The 18,653-nt window shown below is 43.7% G+C and overlaps 1 protein-coding gene across 2 annotated transcripts in view; it reads right to left on the bottom strand.

The window, feature by feature from the left end:
- DOCK1 (dedicator of cytokinesis 1) overlaps positions 1-17,806 on the bottom strand; it is a 313,031-nt gene extending 295,225 nt beyond the window's left edge. For both annotated transcript variants that reach the window (XM_069797209.1, XM_069797210.1), the window contains exon 1: positions 17,640-17,806. In XM_069797209.1, coding sequence (XP_069653310.1) covers positions 17,640-17,685 — 46 coding nt within the window. In that variant the 5' untranslated portion in view covers positions 17,686-17,806. The remainder of the gene's footprint in view (positions 1-17,639) is intronic.
- Positions 17,807-18,653: the final 847 nt, after the last annotated feature.

The following is an 18,653-nucleotide window of genomic DNA, read 5'->3' as shown; positions in this document are numbered from 1 at the left end:
CTTTCAGCCGAGCAACTCTCTGGGTAAAGGCTCTCCCTGCTCCCTTCCTCCTCCCACCGCAACCACAAAGCACATCTACACAAAAGTACTGAAGTGCCAAAAGCAAAGGATTAGTGTGGGCATAGAAAGAGCAATTTTTTCAACTCTAGGAGTTGATAAAGAAAGGAACAATGAATAGGGCATTACAGTAATTGCACTAAAAACCCATTTACTGCTAAAGAACGCAAAACAAACACCTCTACTGAACTGCACTCATTAATCTGCGCGCATTAGAAAAATGAGGAGTGCAACAGTAGAATTAGAGTAGAGAGAGGTGACGGGGGGGGGGGGGGGGGCAAACAAAAGTAACATCAATATATAGTGAAAAAGCTTTTCTCCTGACTGCATGAAAGCTGAGATATCTTAGGATACCATAAAAATGTTAGAGTAATATTCCTTGGAATTACTTTGCATTAAAGGCTATATTAATCATTCCACACTCCTAAGAGAAAACAAACTACATTTAACACATTATCAGCTTTATTCTACACTGTCTTTTAAAAAAAAAATCCCAAAATCATACTTATGCTTTTTCCATAAAAGCAGACTGAAACTGCAGAGGTAAAAGCAAAGTCTCTTGCAAATTCTCTAGTGTTAAAAATAAAAGAAACATGGAGGTTTCCCCCCTGTTTTCTCTGAAAGGAAAGTGGTTGCTTTCAGTATTAGGGAGACTCCTTAGTCCTCTGTTACTCACCCAGACAAGTTTCCAATTTTTACAGCTGAGGCTAATGGAGAAGGAAGAATTAAAAAGAAGTGTGTAAGTCAGGAGTTGCACCTAAGGTTTGTTAAAGACTATTATTTCATGCGTGTATTAACCAAGGGTAGGTCTTCCTGCCTTACTGAAGTCACCTTGTGTTTTGTCATTCCTGGTCTCATCAAGCTTGGTTCACAGTTCTCTCAATATTCTTGTTATTCTGTCATCCAAACATTCACAAAAGATGAATTTCCTAAAAGAAGAGTAGCCTGAAGAAACTCTTAGACTTGAACAGTTCCCACCAGGCTAACGAAGAAAATACAGCTTGTGGTTCCTCCCCCCCAGTAACGCACTGGATCTTATTCATTAAATCCACGAACATGGCTTTTATCACAGGTATCCCTCCAGCAGGATCAGACTAAATCCAGCAAGTTTAAGTGGATAGTAAGGATTTATTCTTGTTTTCCCTTATAAGGGGAGACCATTCCTTCCCCCCCCCCTCCTCCACATGAGCAGCAAATTCCTGAAACACACCTTGGTTGATCTGGAAACTGTATTCCCACACAAGCCCAGGAGCGCTGCCTCTCCTCCACGAGCTACACAGGACATCTGGCAAGGGTGAGAGAATCCTGAACCTGGACTCTGGCACGCCTCAAACCGAAATCCCTGCGATGACAGCCTGCCTTCCCTCTTCCACAGCGAGGACAAAACGCTCAAGAGGGAACTAGTAAATGTACACAGGAATAAATTCTGCATTTAGAGGAGAAGCTAAGCACAGGTGCGGCACCGACTGTTCGTTCAGCACAGCTTAGAAAGAGCGAAGGGCCACCCAGGCCTCTATAAACATAACTAGACACGTCAGGTTTTGTAACAGATGGCAACACAGGGGAGCAATATGTTTTGCAACACATCTGGTATCTTATCGCTACCCAACATGAATTAATAAGCTGAGGAAACTTCAAAAATCCAGAGCAATCCCCAAACTTCAGTCATGTTGCCTCGCAGAAGTGTAACCACCCCGTTGCTGCATCCTGCAGGCAGAGCTCAAGTAGGACAGAACAAGATGCACACTTGTCCTTTCTGCACTAATTAAAAAACAAATAAAGAGTTCTAGACCTATGCAAGATTTCCAATAACCAAGTTCAGGTTCTTGCTTTTCCTCCTCCCTCCTTTTCAGCCAGATACTTTCTTTTTAGGGAGCTAATGAAGTAAGATGCCAACTCACTCTTTTAACAGCTTTCTCCCTCCTCCCTCTTGCTACTTAATCTGTATTCAGAGTACTTCACCACTAAGTACTGAGGGTATAAAGCTGAAACCAGTGTTAAAAAAAAAAGATATCATTGACTATAACAGCATTAACAATGTGCCATAATGCATAGCTAACAAGAAGCACAATCAAGAACATCCAAATCGATTTTTAATATTAAAAAGTCCATTAACTGAAACACATTGTATGCAAGAAGGAATCACACCACCCCGAGCTCTTAACACTGGCTTTTGTAGAATAAGCAAGATGCTGATTTAGACAAACAGAAAACATTATCTAGAGGCAGATGTCTTGGCATCTGTCTTCTGGTAACGCAGAATCACAAAGTAAGTGAGTTTTGATGCTCCCTTGAATTTCCTACATTTCACTGGGGGACACTGAGAAGTGATAACTCAGCTCTTGCTATGGTGGGCCTACAAGCAACGTTCTCAAAGAAGGCAAAGACAGTGTCTGAGCACACACTACGCTTACCATCGTGTATCTGAAGAAAGGACTTCTGCGCTTTTAATTAACTGAAATTCAAAACAGCCTCTACCTGAAGTCTTTGCAAAATTTGCAAAACCTTCAATATCGCTACGCATAAAACGCATCAAGGTATCTGCTGGGCATGAGAAGGAAGGAAGGAAAAAAAAGAGTTAAACGCTGGAGGGGAGGAGGAACTAGCTCAGCTTACGGTCAATGCTGGCAGAGGATCAAGTGTGTATGAAATGGTCGTGAGTCAGCGTCAGGCCGTATCATTAGACAGAGGTTCCCCAAGAGATAAGTGACCAAAGCTGGCAGCGCTGCAGCTCACACCCACTCCTGGCTGATGTGCCTCCAGCAGCACGTCCCTGCCCCTTCCCTCCCACCTCGTCCCTCCACCAACAGTTCCGAGGAGTTCAGATTGCTCAGAAACCTCAGTGCTTTTTTCTGCAACGACTCCGTAAATAACTTGGAGCAATCGGGGAAAACCAGCAGTGGCAGAGCAGCGAAGGCAGCAGCGTGTGACCAAGCACGGGAGGACGAAGCATCAACATCAGCCGCCACCGACTACAGCCTTAGGAGAACGTCCCAAATAGAGCAGTGCAGTTCAAAGCTGTCCTGCCAAACACAGAAGCAGGTGAAAACATCCCCAAATGCAACAAGCTCAATCTTAAAACCAGCTTACGAAAGGGACTATATTAGAGTCACGTGCATAATGCAGGCAAACCCTTAAGTCCTTCCCAATCCACTGCTCCAGGCTAAACCAGCACAAATTATGGTCAAAGTCAGCACAGGCACCAATGCTCAATCACACATTTCCAATCTGATGCTGAAGTAGGGCATATAGCTTCCCAAGTGACTGGGAGCAGCACTTCTTATACAGGCTGGGTAGAAGCCTGGTCGTGGATGACAGACGGGGATGAGCCAGTTCCTCAGGACCTTCATCCTTCACGGGATGAAGCACAACCTTTGTGAAAACACGTTTTTCAGCTTTTCACTGCTGCTACACAAAAGCCAGAAAGAACGGAGACCAGTTATATCTGCATGAGGATTTTAACTAAAAAGATCCACGCTGCACTCATGTTAGCTCCAACTGAAGATGCCTAATGCATCAGTCCCCTGCTTCTTCAAGCTCTTCCCTTGCCATTGCAGGTCTCTATTGCACCGAACATGATTTTGCAAAGATGGTGTCTTTTACTAAGCATTTCTATAGCAGTGAGCTTAATGTCACAGTTATATTTTAATAGTCATTTCAGTGACTATAAAAATCAAGTTCAGCACAATAAAACTGCTATCATACTACTGTGGAAATAGTTAGCAAAAAAATGGCCGCTGCAAGACACTATTCACTGCAATATAGAGCTGAGAACGCAGAGCAAAAAGCCTAAAGCAAGGGGAAAATGGGGTGATGGGAAAAAGTTTACATTTCCTACTGTTCTTCCTCCTCAGCATTTCTATAAGGGAAAACAAAATCAAAATTCCTCCATTGCTTTCTCAGGAAAGCTTATGGAGTGGGGAACAGAGGAGAAGGAGTTTTACGCTTTTTTACACATCAAACCTTACTCAATTTATTTTTACTTGCCATCACTTTGTCTCTTAGTCCTTCAAGCTGTCTCCAACAGCAAGAACTACAGAAAAAGAGCACAGTTTCAGAGTCAAATAATCCCCAAGGAACTTGTTTTGCTTTCTTAGAAGTAACAGTCAGAGAGAAGAATTACCCAAGAGTCGCAGTTTGATCCACCAACACTTTCTCTTTTCCACAACAGCTAGGCTATTGCAGAAATTGGAAATACATTATATTTTTCCTGAAGTTGTATCTTATACCAGAATTAATGGAAAAACGTAACCATGGAAGCGAGTCAAACTGCACTGAATACATTAAAAGATAAGAGCGGCATTTTGCAAAAACAGGGAAAAATTGTTTTTCTCCAAACCAGTAAGAAATCACATGCCTCGTGCCGCTTTCAGAAGAGTGACAGAGTTGGCTCGGCAGCTAGCCTTAACAAAGAGTCACTGTCCAGCTCGCTCCAGGCTGCCGAGTCGGTCTCTCGTCATCAGCTCCCTTCACTAGCAATGGAGTTTCTTTACAGTGCTGTCAGAGGGAGCTCGTATCCGTACAAACTCCTTGTTTCCCACCTAAATGGAATCCTTTGAACCCATACTAATTTTTATGTTCATTCTGGAAGAAATAAGGAGAAGGAAATGTAACTGATATGGTATTACTAGTCTTTAAAGACCCAGCATCATATTTTACTCTCTCCATAAATCAAATATAAAAACTTCTGGGAAGTGGGGAAAACCAGAGTAGAGGAACACCCAAAAGCTCTGCTTACAGACATTGAACTCCAGATCTTTTTGTGCAACAAGAACCTAAATCTATAGTCACACCACTTAACTTCATCACGAGTTAATCTGATCATTCTAAAGCCCTTTCTAGTCTAATTAAAGTTGATCTAGCCCAATAATCCACCACAAACGAATGTGGGAAATTCCCAGATGAGAACTTTCTGCCAGCAGCCGTTGAGTCCTGTCCTACTGACCAATTTGGTTCCCCATTGCTAGCGCACCCCTCAGCCTACTGAAATGCATCAAAGGCAACCCCTGTAACTACCACCCTTATTCCTCTGAGCCTCAAAATCACCCTTGTTAATTCAGAATAGCTCAAGGCCATAACACCTTACTTCCTAAGCATAATCACCTGAAGAGAGTGTTATTTTAAAAACACCACTGATGGTCATGTATACTGACGCTAGTAGGGTGTTCAAGGTGCCACTAACCCAGCAGCAACTTGCTAACCTGTGCTATAAGAAAAAAGCATCTTAACTATTCTTTCTTTTTCACATGTTATCTTCCCAGCATCGTTCCAACTATTCACTGAGAAGAGTAAAGCATTAGCACACAGCACATGCACGCTGGCAGCCCAGGGTAGCACCAGCCAACAGAGAAGGCAAGAGCCAGCTCCTGGCTACAGGAGCAGACCAGTGCTGGTCCTAGCACTGCCCATTGGAAACAATGGCTTAAGGAGAACCACTTCCCTGTAATGACTTCCAAAGCAACACAGAAGATACTAAATCTGCTCAAATGTTTGTATTTGGTAAGCTCCGACCGGCAGCACAAGTTTGTGCTAAACTAGACAGCGTATCTGTCCTCCACAGCCGCTTTCACCTTAAAACATTTGTTTTCCCCACTGTAAAAATACTCCATTAGTCTAATAACCAGTGGTTATTTCTTAATTATTCAACTCATTTCAGCACTTTCAGAGCCTCTACCTCAAAACAAAACCATTAAAAAAACCCAAACTAATGATAGCTAGAGCACTGTACACTCAGTTCAAGTCCCCATGTACAGAAAAACAGCTCATTTTTAGTACATTCTCATCCCATTCCAAAGCCTGCACACTGAGGACAGAGGGGTGTTGGAAAGGGTGGAGCAGGGGACAGTATTTGTATCATTTTCCTGTAGGAATCCAACTTACTCCTCTCAATTAGGAGCCGTCAGTGGTCTGAAAAAAAGCAGTGTAAACTTTAAAAATGTTTCTTGGTCCATTAGTATCCCAAGAGCAAGACTGTGTTGCTGCATGCAAAGGTAACAACAGAAACACCTGTGATGTGCAGATGCAATAAGAAAGGAAACACAATGGTAGAGCCCAAGGCTTCACTAATGTTCACCAATATTTCACTGTTTACTAAGTTTACTCAGTCATTTCTCAATGCTATCACTATCCTACCCATCTTATCAACAATTGAGCTGGTATTCAATTATTCGATTTACCCTCTGCAAAACTATTTTGAATTTTCTACACTCCTTATGTAAATGTTATGGAAGACACTATTATACAAACATAATACATGAACTCTTAATCTTTGAGTTTATATCTTGGTGTAAGAACAGCTCCCAGATCAGCATGCTGCATTATAGATAGTATCGCACCTGGACTGTAAAAGCTTACACAATATTTTAGATATTTAAGCCCTAATAGCGTTAAAACATCTTCCAGTGTTCAGCCAAGAACACATTCACCTTTGTGCACTCTAACTGCAGAAACCGGCAACTGTTACATTAAGCCCAAACTGTACTTTCTGTATTTAAAGCACAAATCTGAACCAGTTACATCACTCAGTTATGACAGTTCAGTAAATAAGAGGCCTCTTTTGCAGCAAAAGTTATTGATAAAAATCTGTTACTAAATCATTTCAAGAATGCATTCAACTAGAAAAATCAAACACAAGCTGAACCCACACAAAACTTCTAAAAATGTAAACAGTACCATAACTGAGTAATTCTCTCAAGTCTTTATTAAAATGTGCTTATCTAGCTATATCCAGTCCACTGCTTTATTTTTTAGGAATAAGAATTCCCACGCCACAGAGCTTGAAGTGAGATACTTTAGGCACTCCCCAAAGACTTACTTGCTTCTTGAAAAAGGGGGTTTTTTTTCCCCAAATAAAACCTTGCTAATGGGACGCTCTTTCCATTATGCGGGCAGCATACGCTGATTAAATGAGTAACTCCCCATCGATGTTGCAGGCACGATTGCAAGGTGGTGCTGGTTTAACAAAGGCTTTGCTATAATCACATTAAGACTTGCACTTGTGCTACCTGCATCAACATCCCAGTAGCGTGATTCAGCAGGACAGACCAGATCAGACCAGAGTCCAAAGTCCAGTTCCCATAATCAGCATTTGAGACACACACAGAGACCTTACAGCAGGCAAGCCTGTATTAGCCAATTCTGTATTCTGTATTAGCACTAAAAAAAATTCCCTCATCTGTCAGCACCTTATCAGCCCTGGATGATCAGCCCAGGACAGTAATGCTTAGCATTAAAGCAATCCAATCTAATGTAACTGCAGATGTCTGTATTATCCAGATAAATATCTAATGCTTTTTTTAATCCTTTCAGACTCTTAGTTACAGTGAAACACTCAAGAACAAACCCAATAAAAGTAAACAAAGCGTAATATAATAAATACCAAAAGAATATTTGGCCTTCCATCAAAAGTCTGGGGTTGCTGTTTCGTCCCGTTTGACTCACGCACTATGGGAACTACTGCCTAAGAAATACTGCTGCGCCACAAAAATATCTGTTCTCATCTCCAGCCACTTAACTTGTGAGCAAGAACTGTTTTCTCATCAGAAGAGCTCAATAACTGAAAACTATGGGAAAGGGATCTTTATCTACTGCTTCAATCCCTCCCAGTGCTTTGTCATATGTCACTAAATTAATTTTAAAAAGGAGTCAGTGCCAGCTGCTGTGTTTGTGAGCAAGTCCCAGTCTTAGAGGAATTCTGAGTTGTTCCTCTGCATACTGCTGCCCATCTCCTGGGAAGTCCACAAGAAAAAGGTTGTCTTCATTATGCCCAACTGTTAGCGAGCAGCAGCAGAAGAGACACAAAAAAAGTGCAGAACAGACTTAATCAAAGTGACACAGAGGTGGAAGACAGATTGTCAACAGCTAGAGGCATTGCTCTGACAGGCTGTCAAGGAAGGAGGCAAAGTTAGATACTGCCAAAGGCATACCTTCTACAGAGTAATGCTGATTTGAAATGGAAGCCCAAATACCTCCAAAGCTAAACTAAAAAAAAAAAAGCCACAAACCACTTTTTTTTAAACCATCTTACAGAAAACACTATCAGTAGAACCACTGTTTTAGTTACACCACTTAACCTTTACACCAGAAGCTTCAGAGATCAATCCACAGAAGGAAGGAAAAAAAAAAAAAAAAAACCAACACACAAAACCACCCCAAACCAAAACCACAACAACACAGGACACACCAACCCCAGATGGGGGGGGGGGGGGGGGGGAAGTCTCTCAAGTCTACTCCACCTAAGATTCTTGCTCAAAGAAGCAACGGGAAGGCTATAGATGATGGAGACACAAACACCTACCAGTCGTGTCAAGAAAAAATAACAGGCAAGAGTCAGTACAACAGCAGGAGGTGGATGAGGCACTGGGCAACATCACCATTACCTCATATCAGAGAGAGCATACTATAGGCTTAAGTATAAGCATTATTTTCTATATATTTGAGCTACGAATGAGCCACAGATGTTCTGATACAAAACAGCGAAAATGTTAACATGCTCCCATGCAACCCCAAAGCAGCAGGAAAAAAATAAAGAAACCAAGAGGACAAGCTTTTCAAACTCAGGCTGTATTGCAAGGCAGAAGCAAGGACGGAGAGAATCACAGCTGACCGTACTACAACAGTCTCCATAGCAGTTAAGGAGGAAATAAGCATGGGGTTGGTCACACCTGCAGCTGGTCCCTTCTTCAGATTCACTGACCAACAGGAGGTCCATGCAAGTCAAACAAAAGCTGACAAACAAACCCTCTTTTAGCTCTTTCCATTACTTAAAAAACAATAATTGAAGTAAAAACTCCACTTCTTGCCATCCTGATGTTAGTTTTTAATCATATGCTTTTATTTTGGGGAGAATAACCTTATATTTAGTCAAGAGCAACTTGAAAGGTTCCCACAGGCCCTTATCTATAACCCTCCTGACCCAAGTGACACACTTAGTCATATCTCTACTTAGGCATTAAAACTGCAGTGCAACCGCTCCTTTAGAGGACAGCATTTATAGGACATTCCAAATCACCACCTTGATAATCTGCAGTCAATTCAGGGTCATGATTTGTTCACTGAAGTCATATGCACAGCAGATTTTTTGAAAGCAAGCGTCCTTTTAAATTGCTCCCAATCTGCATCAAGACTTGGAAAGTCAAATTATCATCAGCTACTTCCATCTGGCTGAACACCGAGATATTTCCTGTTTCAGGGTCCACTACAGGAATACTTTTTACATTACCAGTTGCTTTCACTTCACTTCTGATACGCAGCCTTCGCTACAAATACTATACACACACTACGCTGAAGCAGAAGCAAATCCTCAATAAAAGCACCCAACTACATTCACTGAACCATTCCCTAGGGCCAGCATTTTTTCCTGCAGACCAGCTTAGGAGGACATTAAAGGCTAAAGCATCAGCTGGGAGGCAGGCAAGCAGGTATGCCCCTGGAGACACAGGTAACAGTGGAGCTTTCCATGATCCTGTATCCCAGCCCCCTTCCAACAACTCCCTTTAGTCTTATGCAGGGACCACAGGCACCACCAGTTCCAGGGTTTGCCATCTTATTTCTTCTGGCTTTTTTTTATTTTACTTTTTTTTATTCCACGTATGGAAATTAGGAAAGCCCTCTTCTACTAACACAGCACAGTTGAAGGTCCTTGCACCTTAGGTTTGGGTACGGTCCGGCGTCATTAACTCGGCATCGGTTACTTCCTCCTGGGACCCACAGGCTATTCAGCTACGTTCCCTAAACACATGTTATTTTGTTACATTCAACTTCAAATTGAGTGATGTCAGTACTTCCGTGCTTTGTTCAGAGAAGAAGGCGGCAGGCAGAGCAAACACAAACACCAAAAGGCATCTGGATGCTTGAAGAGGCTCTCAGGCACTTCTCAGTTCGTCTCCTCTCCCAAATCCCGAGCACCCACCCGCACTATCAGCCGTACATTTTTCAAAGCTGCTCAGGAGCTGTGCTTCCAGGAACCTCTGCTGGCCATCGGTTAGGAACTCACCACGTCAAGCCACGAGGTTCCTCCACGAGGAGGACAATTCTCCACGTTGCCACCAGCGATGCCCTCCACACATGGAACTCCTCAGGGACTCCTGCTTTACTACAGGGTGCTCCCGAAACCCCTGCACCTAGCTCAGCTTGGGAGCTGCTTGAGCAGGTTTTCAACCTCGATATTGGTTCATTTGTGTAGCAGAAACACGAAAGTGACACAGCTACTACAATAGTAGAGATGTACAGAACAGAGGGCCTTCAGAAACCAAGTGCCTACAAGCATATATACTGATTATGTACACTTTTACTTCCATCTGTGTTCATAAATTACACAGCAAATCCTGTATCACTTAATTGCTGGTATTTTCTACTGGGTAACAGAAAGACATTTTGCTACTCCAACACCTTTTGGTAAAATCAGCCACCACAAACCTCTGAGAACATGTTATAAAAAGGTTAGCACTAACATAATATAAACAGTACCGTAAATAAAGCAGCAGTGCTAAAAAAATTATTAAAAAAAATTCAAGTATCATGGCCAATAGTTACTTCAGTTATTCATCCGTTTGTTTTGTTATGTATATGGATACATGATTACACATAATAGTTCTCAATGTAATTATTTCAGTTTAGTTACAAAGCTATATGGAGCGGAAAAATATTTCCAGAGATATTTCATGTTTTGCTGATGAAACTGAAATTCAGCAACTGCTGCTTCTTGTGTTACAAGTCTTTACATCAGAAATCAGATTTAATGCACAAATTACATAAACATGGGAAGATAACTAATACAATATATAAATGTTTTCACAACTACAGCCTGAAAATGTAGATAAAGTTTCAGAATTACAAGAATTATCTCTTTTTGAACATTCTTTTCGTTTAGATAGGGCATGATTTTGATTTTGCCCTCAAGCTAAAGGAGGAAAGTATTCCAGTAACTCATTAAAGCATTATCGAGAAAATGGCTATTGTCAGAACAGCCTTGGGATCTACCACAAGCCAGAAAACAGAATTAAAAATGTTTTTATGTTTACAAAAAAAAAAAAAGCTAACTTTTCAGTGGTCCATCTCCCTGTCAAAGAAGGCCCACGAGGAAGAACAGCCCATGTATTTCATAGAAACGGTGATTAGCCACCACAGAAGGTTTTGTGAAAGTTTCACAACTGCAGCAGGTAGAAGAGGTAAGACTGACATCTTTAAAAGAGTAAATACTTTAAAACTGGATTAGCACTAGTTCCTCATTTGAGCTTCAATTCATTAATATAAGTCAGCTTTCAGCTCTTTATCTAAAGTTGGACACATCTACAGGTATTTAACAAGATGTATTGATTTCAGTCCTGAAGGACTACTAAAGGATTAGACAAAGCGTATCCTGCATATGCTCTACAGCCAATACTGGACAGACTCCAGAAACAGAAATATTTCAAAGAAAAATTATTGCAACACTTATGCCTGTAGTTGCAAGCTGACAGAAAGGCTTCCTGGAGACATTGGTTTGACTTTTTAAGTTGCATCCAGTTTACTTTCCCCTTCCCCGAAAGCTTTGCCTACACAGAAAGGAAAATGCATTTATAATACAAAGAAAGGTGTGCCAAGTATGGCAAACAGTCTAAAATTAACATCGTATTAGTGCAGCTAAATCAAGTATTTGTCTGTCTGGCAATGACAGACAAAGAGGAAAACTGTAAAACCCACCTAGGTACTACCTGAAATTCAGGTGGAAATTCAGAAATGGTTTTCCCCCTGACTCAATACCAAACCAAAAACCTTAAATCAGGACCTTGTCCTACTGTCACTTCCATACTTACATATGATGTAAAATGTAAATCCTTGTCTTGTGAAAATTCCCCCTCCCCTTTTATTTTCTAGGAACAAGTGTTATTTAACAGCTGAAAAATCCCTAAACTGACTAAAAACTTACTCTGCAGAGTTAAATAAATGCTGTGTATCACGCCCGTAGGCAGCCAGCTGCCTATAGGAAGTCAGTACGCGCTCTATGAGAGAAAAAAAATAAAAAAGTACTTCTGGTAAACCCCTACAGGAATCATTTCTCGGAACAATCCTGGTTTGTAGTGTTGTCACTGACCTGGACGAAAGCAAACAGGAGACAACACTTGTTCCACTTACCTGGTATTTTTATCCCTCTCCAATCTGTTGCTTGCAACAAACATTTATTGATAGAGAGCAATAGTGACTGCTGAGTAAACTGAGCATACTCAAGCACATGCCCACAGTCAAATTAAGGTCATTCATTTAGGAAGAGGTACACTTCATCTACCAGTCCCTTACCACTGCTTCACGTGATGCCAGGGACAAGGGACTACAGATATGCATCCCCTCAGCAAGCAGGAAATTAAAAGGTATTGTCAGATATCACAAAATAAAACTCTAATCCGGGTGAACAGCAGGGTATGTTGTCTCTAGGAGACTGAATCTGCATGTGCTTTCTCCAAATGGTAATACACTGATAAATACATCAGCAAATACTGCATGGGCATTTTTACTCCATCAGTTTGGGACTTGCCAGAGCGCAGTCTTGCTCTCAGTAACAGCACAAAGGTAACTGTCCTGTCCTGCGAGATGTCTCCAAACCTTACTCACAACACAGCATCACTAAAATTCTTAAGATGCATTCCTAAAATGCATCACTAAGATGCATCTTTTTCAATTTCCTAAAAAAGTTCTCTTCCCTACTTTAAGGCACGAATATGCAAGCACAAGATCATGAACTCTTTTAGTAAACAAGAGTCTTCACGTGCCACCACCACTCATTGCAGCTATGGACTGTAAATCCAGGATTCCACAAAAGCCTTAAATCTGTCCTAAACCAGTGCAGTCCTCCCTCGAGCAGAAGCAGCAAAGTAGTAGTGCTTGGCCATAGGAGCTCCTGTGCTTTCAGTGGCACTGCTCTTCCCAAATTCCTATCCCCCTTTCGAACACCCCTTACAAGAGCAGAACTCAGCTGCAAAACTTGCATATCGTGACCTTTGTATCACCACTCAGTCCACCAACTCGTTATAGCCCACTCCTAGTACTAGATATATATATATATTTCTGCATACCTGGTTTGAAGATACTTCTATATACCTTTTGAAAAGCTATCCCCATCTCAGAGAGGCACTAAAATACCCTAACTTTGAAATGTGGCCAAAGTGCATCCTGTTTCAAAGCATCTAAAATCAGGCTAGTTATTATTTGCCCTGTCATGACACACAACAAAAACTCACCAGTAACAAGCAAAAACACAGGAACTCCCAACCGGTGTGGCTCACAGTAAAATTGGTTTAGTTTGTGGGTTGGTTTTTTTTGTTTGCTTGTTGTTGTCGCTGTTTTTTAGACTAATGCACATGGAGACACACACCCTACACCATAAGGAGTGCATCTGAGCAGCTTGCATGACACTGGCTAAAGACTGAGAACCACAGGTACCATCTCGGGTACTTGCAGCACCCTGTCCACTTAAGGGAAAGCTTGAGCGCACCTACATGTGCCATAGAAGCGCAACAATTGTACATACACAGAAGTACAGACTATTTTTAAAATGCTAGTGTCCTTGACATATACATTATCTTTGACCTAATACATGCCATGAGGAAGCACCTACCCAGGCATCACATGCTGTCGTGAAGTAGTAACACTCAATGCAGCTCCCCATACAGATATCCAGCCCTTTCTTCACCAAGGCTTTGAATTTATGAAGCTGCCCAAAGCCAGGAGCACCTTGCCTGCCCAGCAGAGCCCGCATTGGCTTACCGATCACGGTAAGGGCACAACTATCCATGTTTTCCAGTGACTCATTAGGAGTAGCAGAGGAAAGTAGAGTCAGCATCCTGAAAATTAACAGGATCTCAGGCAACATAAGCCCTCTGGCCAGGAAGTTCTCCTTCTACATCCAACCACGCACAGACACACATGGTACTATTTGTCTGTTTCCCCATGTATTAAAAGAAAAAAAAAAAATCAACAAACAGATTAAACTATCACAGTGGTGGTCTAATTACTCCATAACTGCACATACTTTTGAACACAAAGGCTTTTTAAATATGAGATTTGTAGTAACCATACTAGCACCGGTTTTACCTCCTACTGCAGTTTTAAGCCCAAAGGAAAAGGGTCAAATAAAAGTAGAAGTCAAGAGGATTTGGAAGGTACTAGAGCCACTTTATGTTATCTCAGAAGCACTATTCAGGCTCACAGACTTCCTAAAGCAGCTCATTACATCTCCTCTCCACTGGCATAAGGAAGAACACCAAAATTACAATTTTTGCATCACACAAAGTAGGAAATGCGAGACTGAGCAGCCACGCTCAGCAGCCGCTTGGGACACCAAGGCTATGCGGCAGACATAAGCAGCCTCTGGGGCTCCCCGAAAGCCTCTAATGTCCCTACTGAGGAAGCCGTACACCCACATGGCCATCTCAATGCGAAAACATGCCTCCCCACCAGCTTGGGGCAAGAGATGAAATACAGAGCTAGGCACTGAGATGAAGGAGAAGGATACACAGCATTGGGAGAGGAGAAAAGCTACTTCAATTAAGCTGATGGTTTTCCTGTTTCAGATGGTTCCCCGTATATTATAACTGTATTATCCCATTATATCCACACCCATTCCTCATCCAACCGCCCCACACGCCGAGCCCTAAATTCTCTCAGGAAGCGGAGCTGAGTCACACTCACAACTGCCTGCTGAGATAATGCCTCTGCACTATGCGGCAGCACTCCTCATTTTAAGGCAGTAAGTTTAGTTTACACGTATGCTGGACATCCAGCATCATCTTCGAACCCCACCGTGCAAGGTGGAGTGGGTTGAGCAGGAGGAACGTTTCTTAACACACCTGTAAACTACCACAGTTTCAGTATAGGTATGTCACAATAATTTATTCCTACTGCATCACAGCCAGCAAATCTTCAGGACTTGAGGTGTTAAGAAAGCTTAGCTGTGCACAGGCACACACTAGTCAAGAGGAGGAAAAAAAAGTGTATATATATTACATATACACTTGCATATTTTATATATACACCTTTATATATATACACACACACACACACAATTCTGAGCTCCCACAACTGCAACATAAGTAATATAATCCATAACAATAGATACCTTCTTGTTATTTCTGCTTTAGTGAAACATACACGCTAAGTATATTACATATACGTGTCACTAAGATGGCAGTTCAATTAACAATCCTATTTGGGCACAGGCAGGTGTTTCTGTTTCACCGTCAGACAATACCAATCCAATGTCAGTCTCTACGACTGGTCATGGCAAATAGTTACGAAGAAAAATATTCATATGTTAGCATGTTCAGCTTAACAGTGCCTTCTCCATTTCTGTTTGGGACTATGTAACTGCTACATCAATTCTTCACAACCTGAAAGTTTCATAAGCAGCAAAAAATAAAACATCACAAGTCTTCCAGTGTACAGAAGCACCTTTTTTTAACAACACAAAGACGTGTAGAACACATGTAACCAAACGGAATATTCATCATCCTCAAGAGGAAACCCAGCAACGTCAAAAAGCAGCTATCCCTCCCAAAACGGCATCTAACAGCATAGCACAGGCCAGTGAGTAGCAACATTCAATTAGCTCTAAATCCGATTTTATCTCCTTGCAACACTACATTGACTTTCAACTCTCACACCCCTGCAGTTCAACAGAGAAATACCCTAATTTTGCTGAGGTTCATCCCTCTCAGCTAAAGAGAGGAGAAAAAAAAACAAAAAACAAAACTAAAAAAAAACCAAACCAAACTATCCTAGAAAAACAAACCTATTATAAAACCATGACAAACTCCTCTCCAGAGCAGTGGACACAAACAAAAAACACCAGTTGAGCACACAATCTTGTCCTTTTTGAAACTGTGAAACAATTTTTTTTTTTCTTAAATTACATTTAAGTCTAGTTCTCTTATTGCACATACAATTTCCCACACTGGATATCCAAATATACTTAAAGTATATTTTAAAATACTCGCTTTATTCCACACTTCTTATTCTCTCACCCTTTCAAAATCACCTCCAAGACATCAACTCCTGGAAAGCCAGGTCTGGGCAATTGCCTCCGCCACAATAGCAGAATGAGTTCCTGCAAAAGAGGAACTTGCTTTCGAGTATCACTGATTTCTAACACTAGTATATACTACGTGATGGTTTAGTCATTACTGTCTTCCAGAAATACAGTACCCATCCCACACCGCGAAGCAGGTATTTGGAAAACTTAACGAGCATCTGCCATCTGTAGCATTTCTGCTTTGTTCCATTTGTCCTGCATCCTCAGCGCTGACATTACTCACAGCTCTCACCCAGTGTAACTGGACAGATAGGATTTGCTAGTAATTTAAAAGTCATGCTCTCGTTTTCTAGGGATATACACAGAGAATTTAACATTAATTCCTAAAATTCACTTGGGCTCTACTTAGACCCAGAAACTCCCTTCTTCCTGCTCACGTTGTTTATACAAGGCTTAGCTGTGGCTACATATGAAAACTAAGTTGTTCTTCACAACCAATAGAGTCCAAGAACCGTGGTGGACACTGAACTTAGTATTTCCAAACTGAATAGTCAGATTTATTATTTCCTTCCCCAACACAAATGCTCTCACTCATGCCAATAAAGGTTTCTTCTCCATAACCCCTAAAGACCGCTTTTGATCAAAAACGCAACATCCTCAACATCAAGATGGGCCCTCTCGGCACAACATTGCCCCAAACCACGGGGGTTTGGTTCCGTTTAATTAGAACGGAGATGTTTTAACTACCGGCAGAGAACAATCCCCCCTCTGTTTGAGAGGGACGGAAGAACCAGAGTACGAAATGGATCCCCGCACAGCAGCGCACAGGGGAAACCCCTCATCTGTATGAAAATCACCCCCCCCGCGAAACCCAAGAGCCTTTTCCCTCGGTAGCCCCCAAATCCTCCCTCTCCCAAGGAGGGGCAGGAGGTGAGGAGGCAGCGGGCATCACCATGGCGCAGGGCAGCGCTTCCCACCGACCCCACGCAGCTCCCACCGAGGATCCAGCACCGCAAGCGGATCCTGCTCAGCAGCCATCGGGGGGGGGGGGGGGGGGGGGGAGAAGCCAATGAAAGGAAAAAAAAAAAAACACACCCAAAGCCCTCTTCTATTCACACAAAGTAGTACTGGGGAAGCAAAGAACACAGAGGAGAAGAAGAAAGAGGCAACTTTTTTCCTACGGAGGACGACCCAAGCGCGGGTCGCCCGGCGTCTCCAGACAACTTCCAAACTTCCCCTCAGCAAATCCCCGCCGGGCGGGCGGCGGCCGGAGTCCCCGCGGGGAGCGGCTCCCCCCCGGCCCGGGCTTGGGAGGGACGGACGGAGGGACGGACAGCCGTCCGACCCCGCGGGGCGGCCGAGGAGGTTACCTCAGGCGGGGCGGCCGAGGAGGTTACCTCAGGCGGCGCGGAAGCGGCGGGCGCTGCTCGCCCGGGGAAGCGCGGCCCCCGGCCCGCCGCAGCTCGGCGACGGGCGGCGGGGAAGGGAGGCCCGCGGCTGGGGGTTCCCCGCGGACGACGCGGGCACCCCGCAGCGCAACAGGCGGGGGAGAGAGAGAGCGGGAGGGGGGGGTCCTCACCTACGCCGTATTTTTCCTCCCTTTTGGTGGGAACCCAGCGGGTCATGGCGCTGGAGAAGGGGGCGGGGGGGAAGTGGGAAGGGAAGCCCGCGGAAGGCGGCGGCCGGACCGGGCGGGGATGCGAGAGCCCCCGTTCCTACGCCGCCATTTTCCAATCGCGGGACGGGAAAAGTTTCTACCGACGGCGGAGTCATGTGGTGCGGGCGGAGCCAGCGGCCTAGCGCCGGCCTGGGCCGCCCCCGCCGGCGGGGGAAGGCGGGCGATGGCGGGGCCGGCGAGCCCGCCTCAGGAGGCCCGGCCGGTCCCCGGGGTGCTGAGGGGGGGGACCGGAGCCCCAACGACCGAGAAAACCCGGCCGGGGCCCGTCTGCTTTCCACACAAAAGGAGAGCGGGGCGGGGGTGGTGCCTCACCGGCAGTCACCCTAATTGTGTGATTAATTCCAGGTTACACCTGGCCTTGCTCTGCGGGAGAAGTCTTGTTTTTTTCCCTGCGCAGGGCCAGCTCGGTGTTAAACCAACGGGGCTTTTCCTCAGCGCCGCGTTGGCGGGCGGCTCTAGCAGAAGGGTCCCGGTCTTGCTCCTGAGAGAAATCACCGGTTTCTTGGTTGGTTTTTTTTAGCTCTTGCTCTGGTCCCTCCAGCCACCTGGCCCTGGAGGGTTTCTGTCTGCTTCCTTCCCAGAGATGCGGCCCTAAAACAGGGTTTCTGCTAATGTTTAATAAGAGTAGCGGGCTCTCCGCATTTGGGTGCTGATTGCCCTGTCGATGAGCGCGCCACTCCAAGTAAATCCTTCCTTGGCCGTAAAGATGAGAAACCTTCCGATTTCTAAACCCAGGTCAAAAACCTAGGCCAAACTTAACATCCCCTGGCTAATTAGGGTGTGGAATGTATGATTGCAGAAGAATGAGAATGGGAAATGAGCTTCCTGGTCCCAACCCCCATACCCTTGGAGAGACCCAGGACCATGATTTAAGAAGAAAATTTAAAAAACAGTCTTTAGCAAAAAGAACGTAAA

This window comes from Haliaeetus albicilla, chromosome 11 (assembly GCF_947461875.1).
Source record: "Haliaeetus albicilla chromosome 11, bHalAlb1.1, whole genome shotgun sequence".
Taxonomy (NCBI): Eukaryota; Metazoa; Chordata; class Aves; order Accipitriformes; family Accipitridae; genus Haliaeetus; species Haliaeetus albicilla.
The sequence above is the reverse complement of the archived record's forward strand: the minus strand, read 5'-3'. Positions and strand labels throughout refer to the sequence as shown.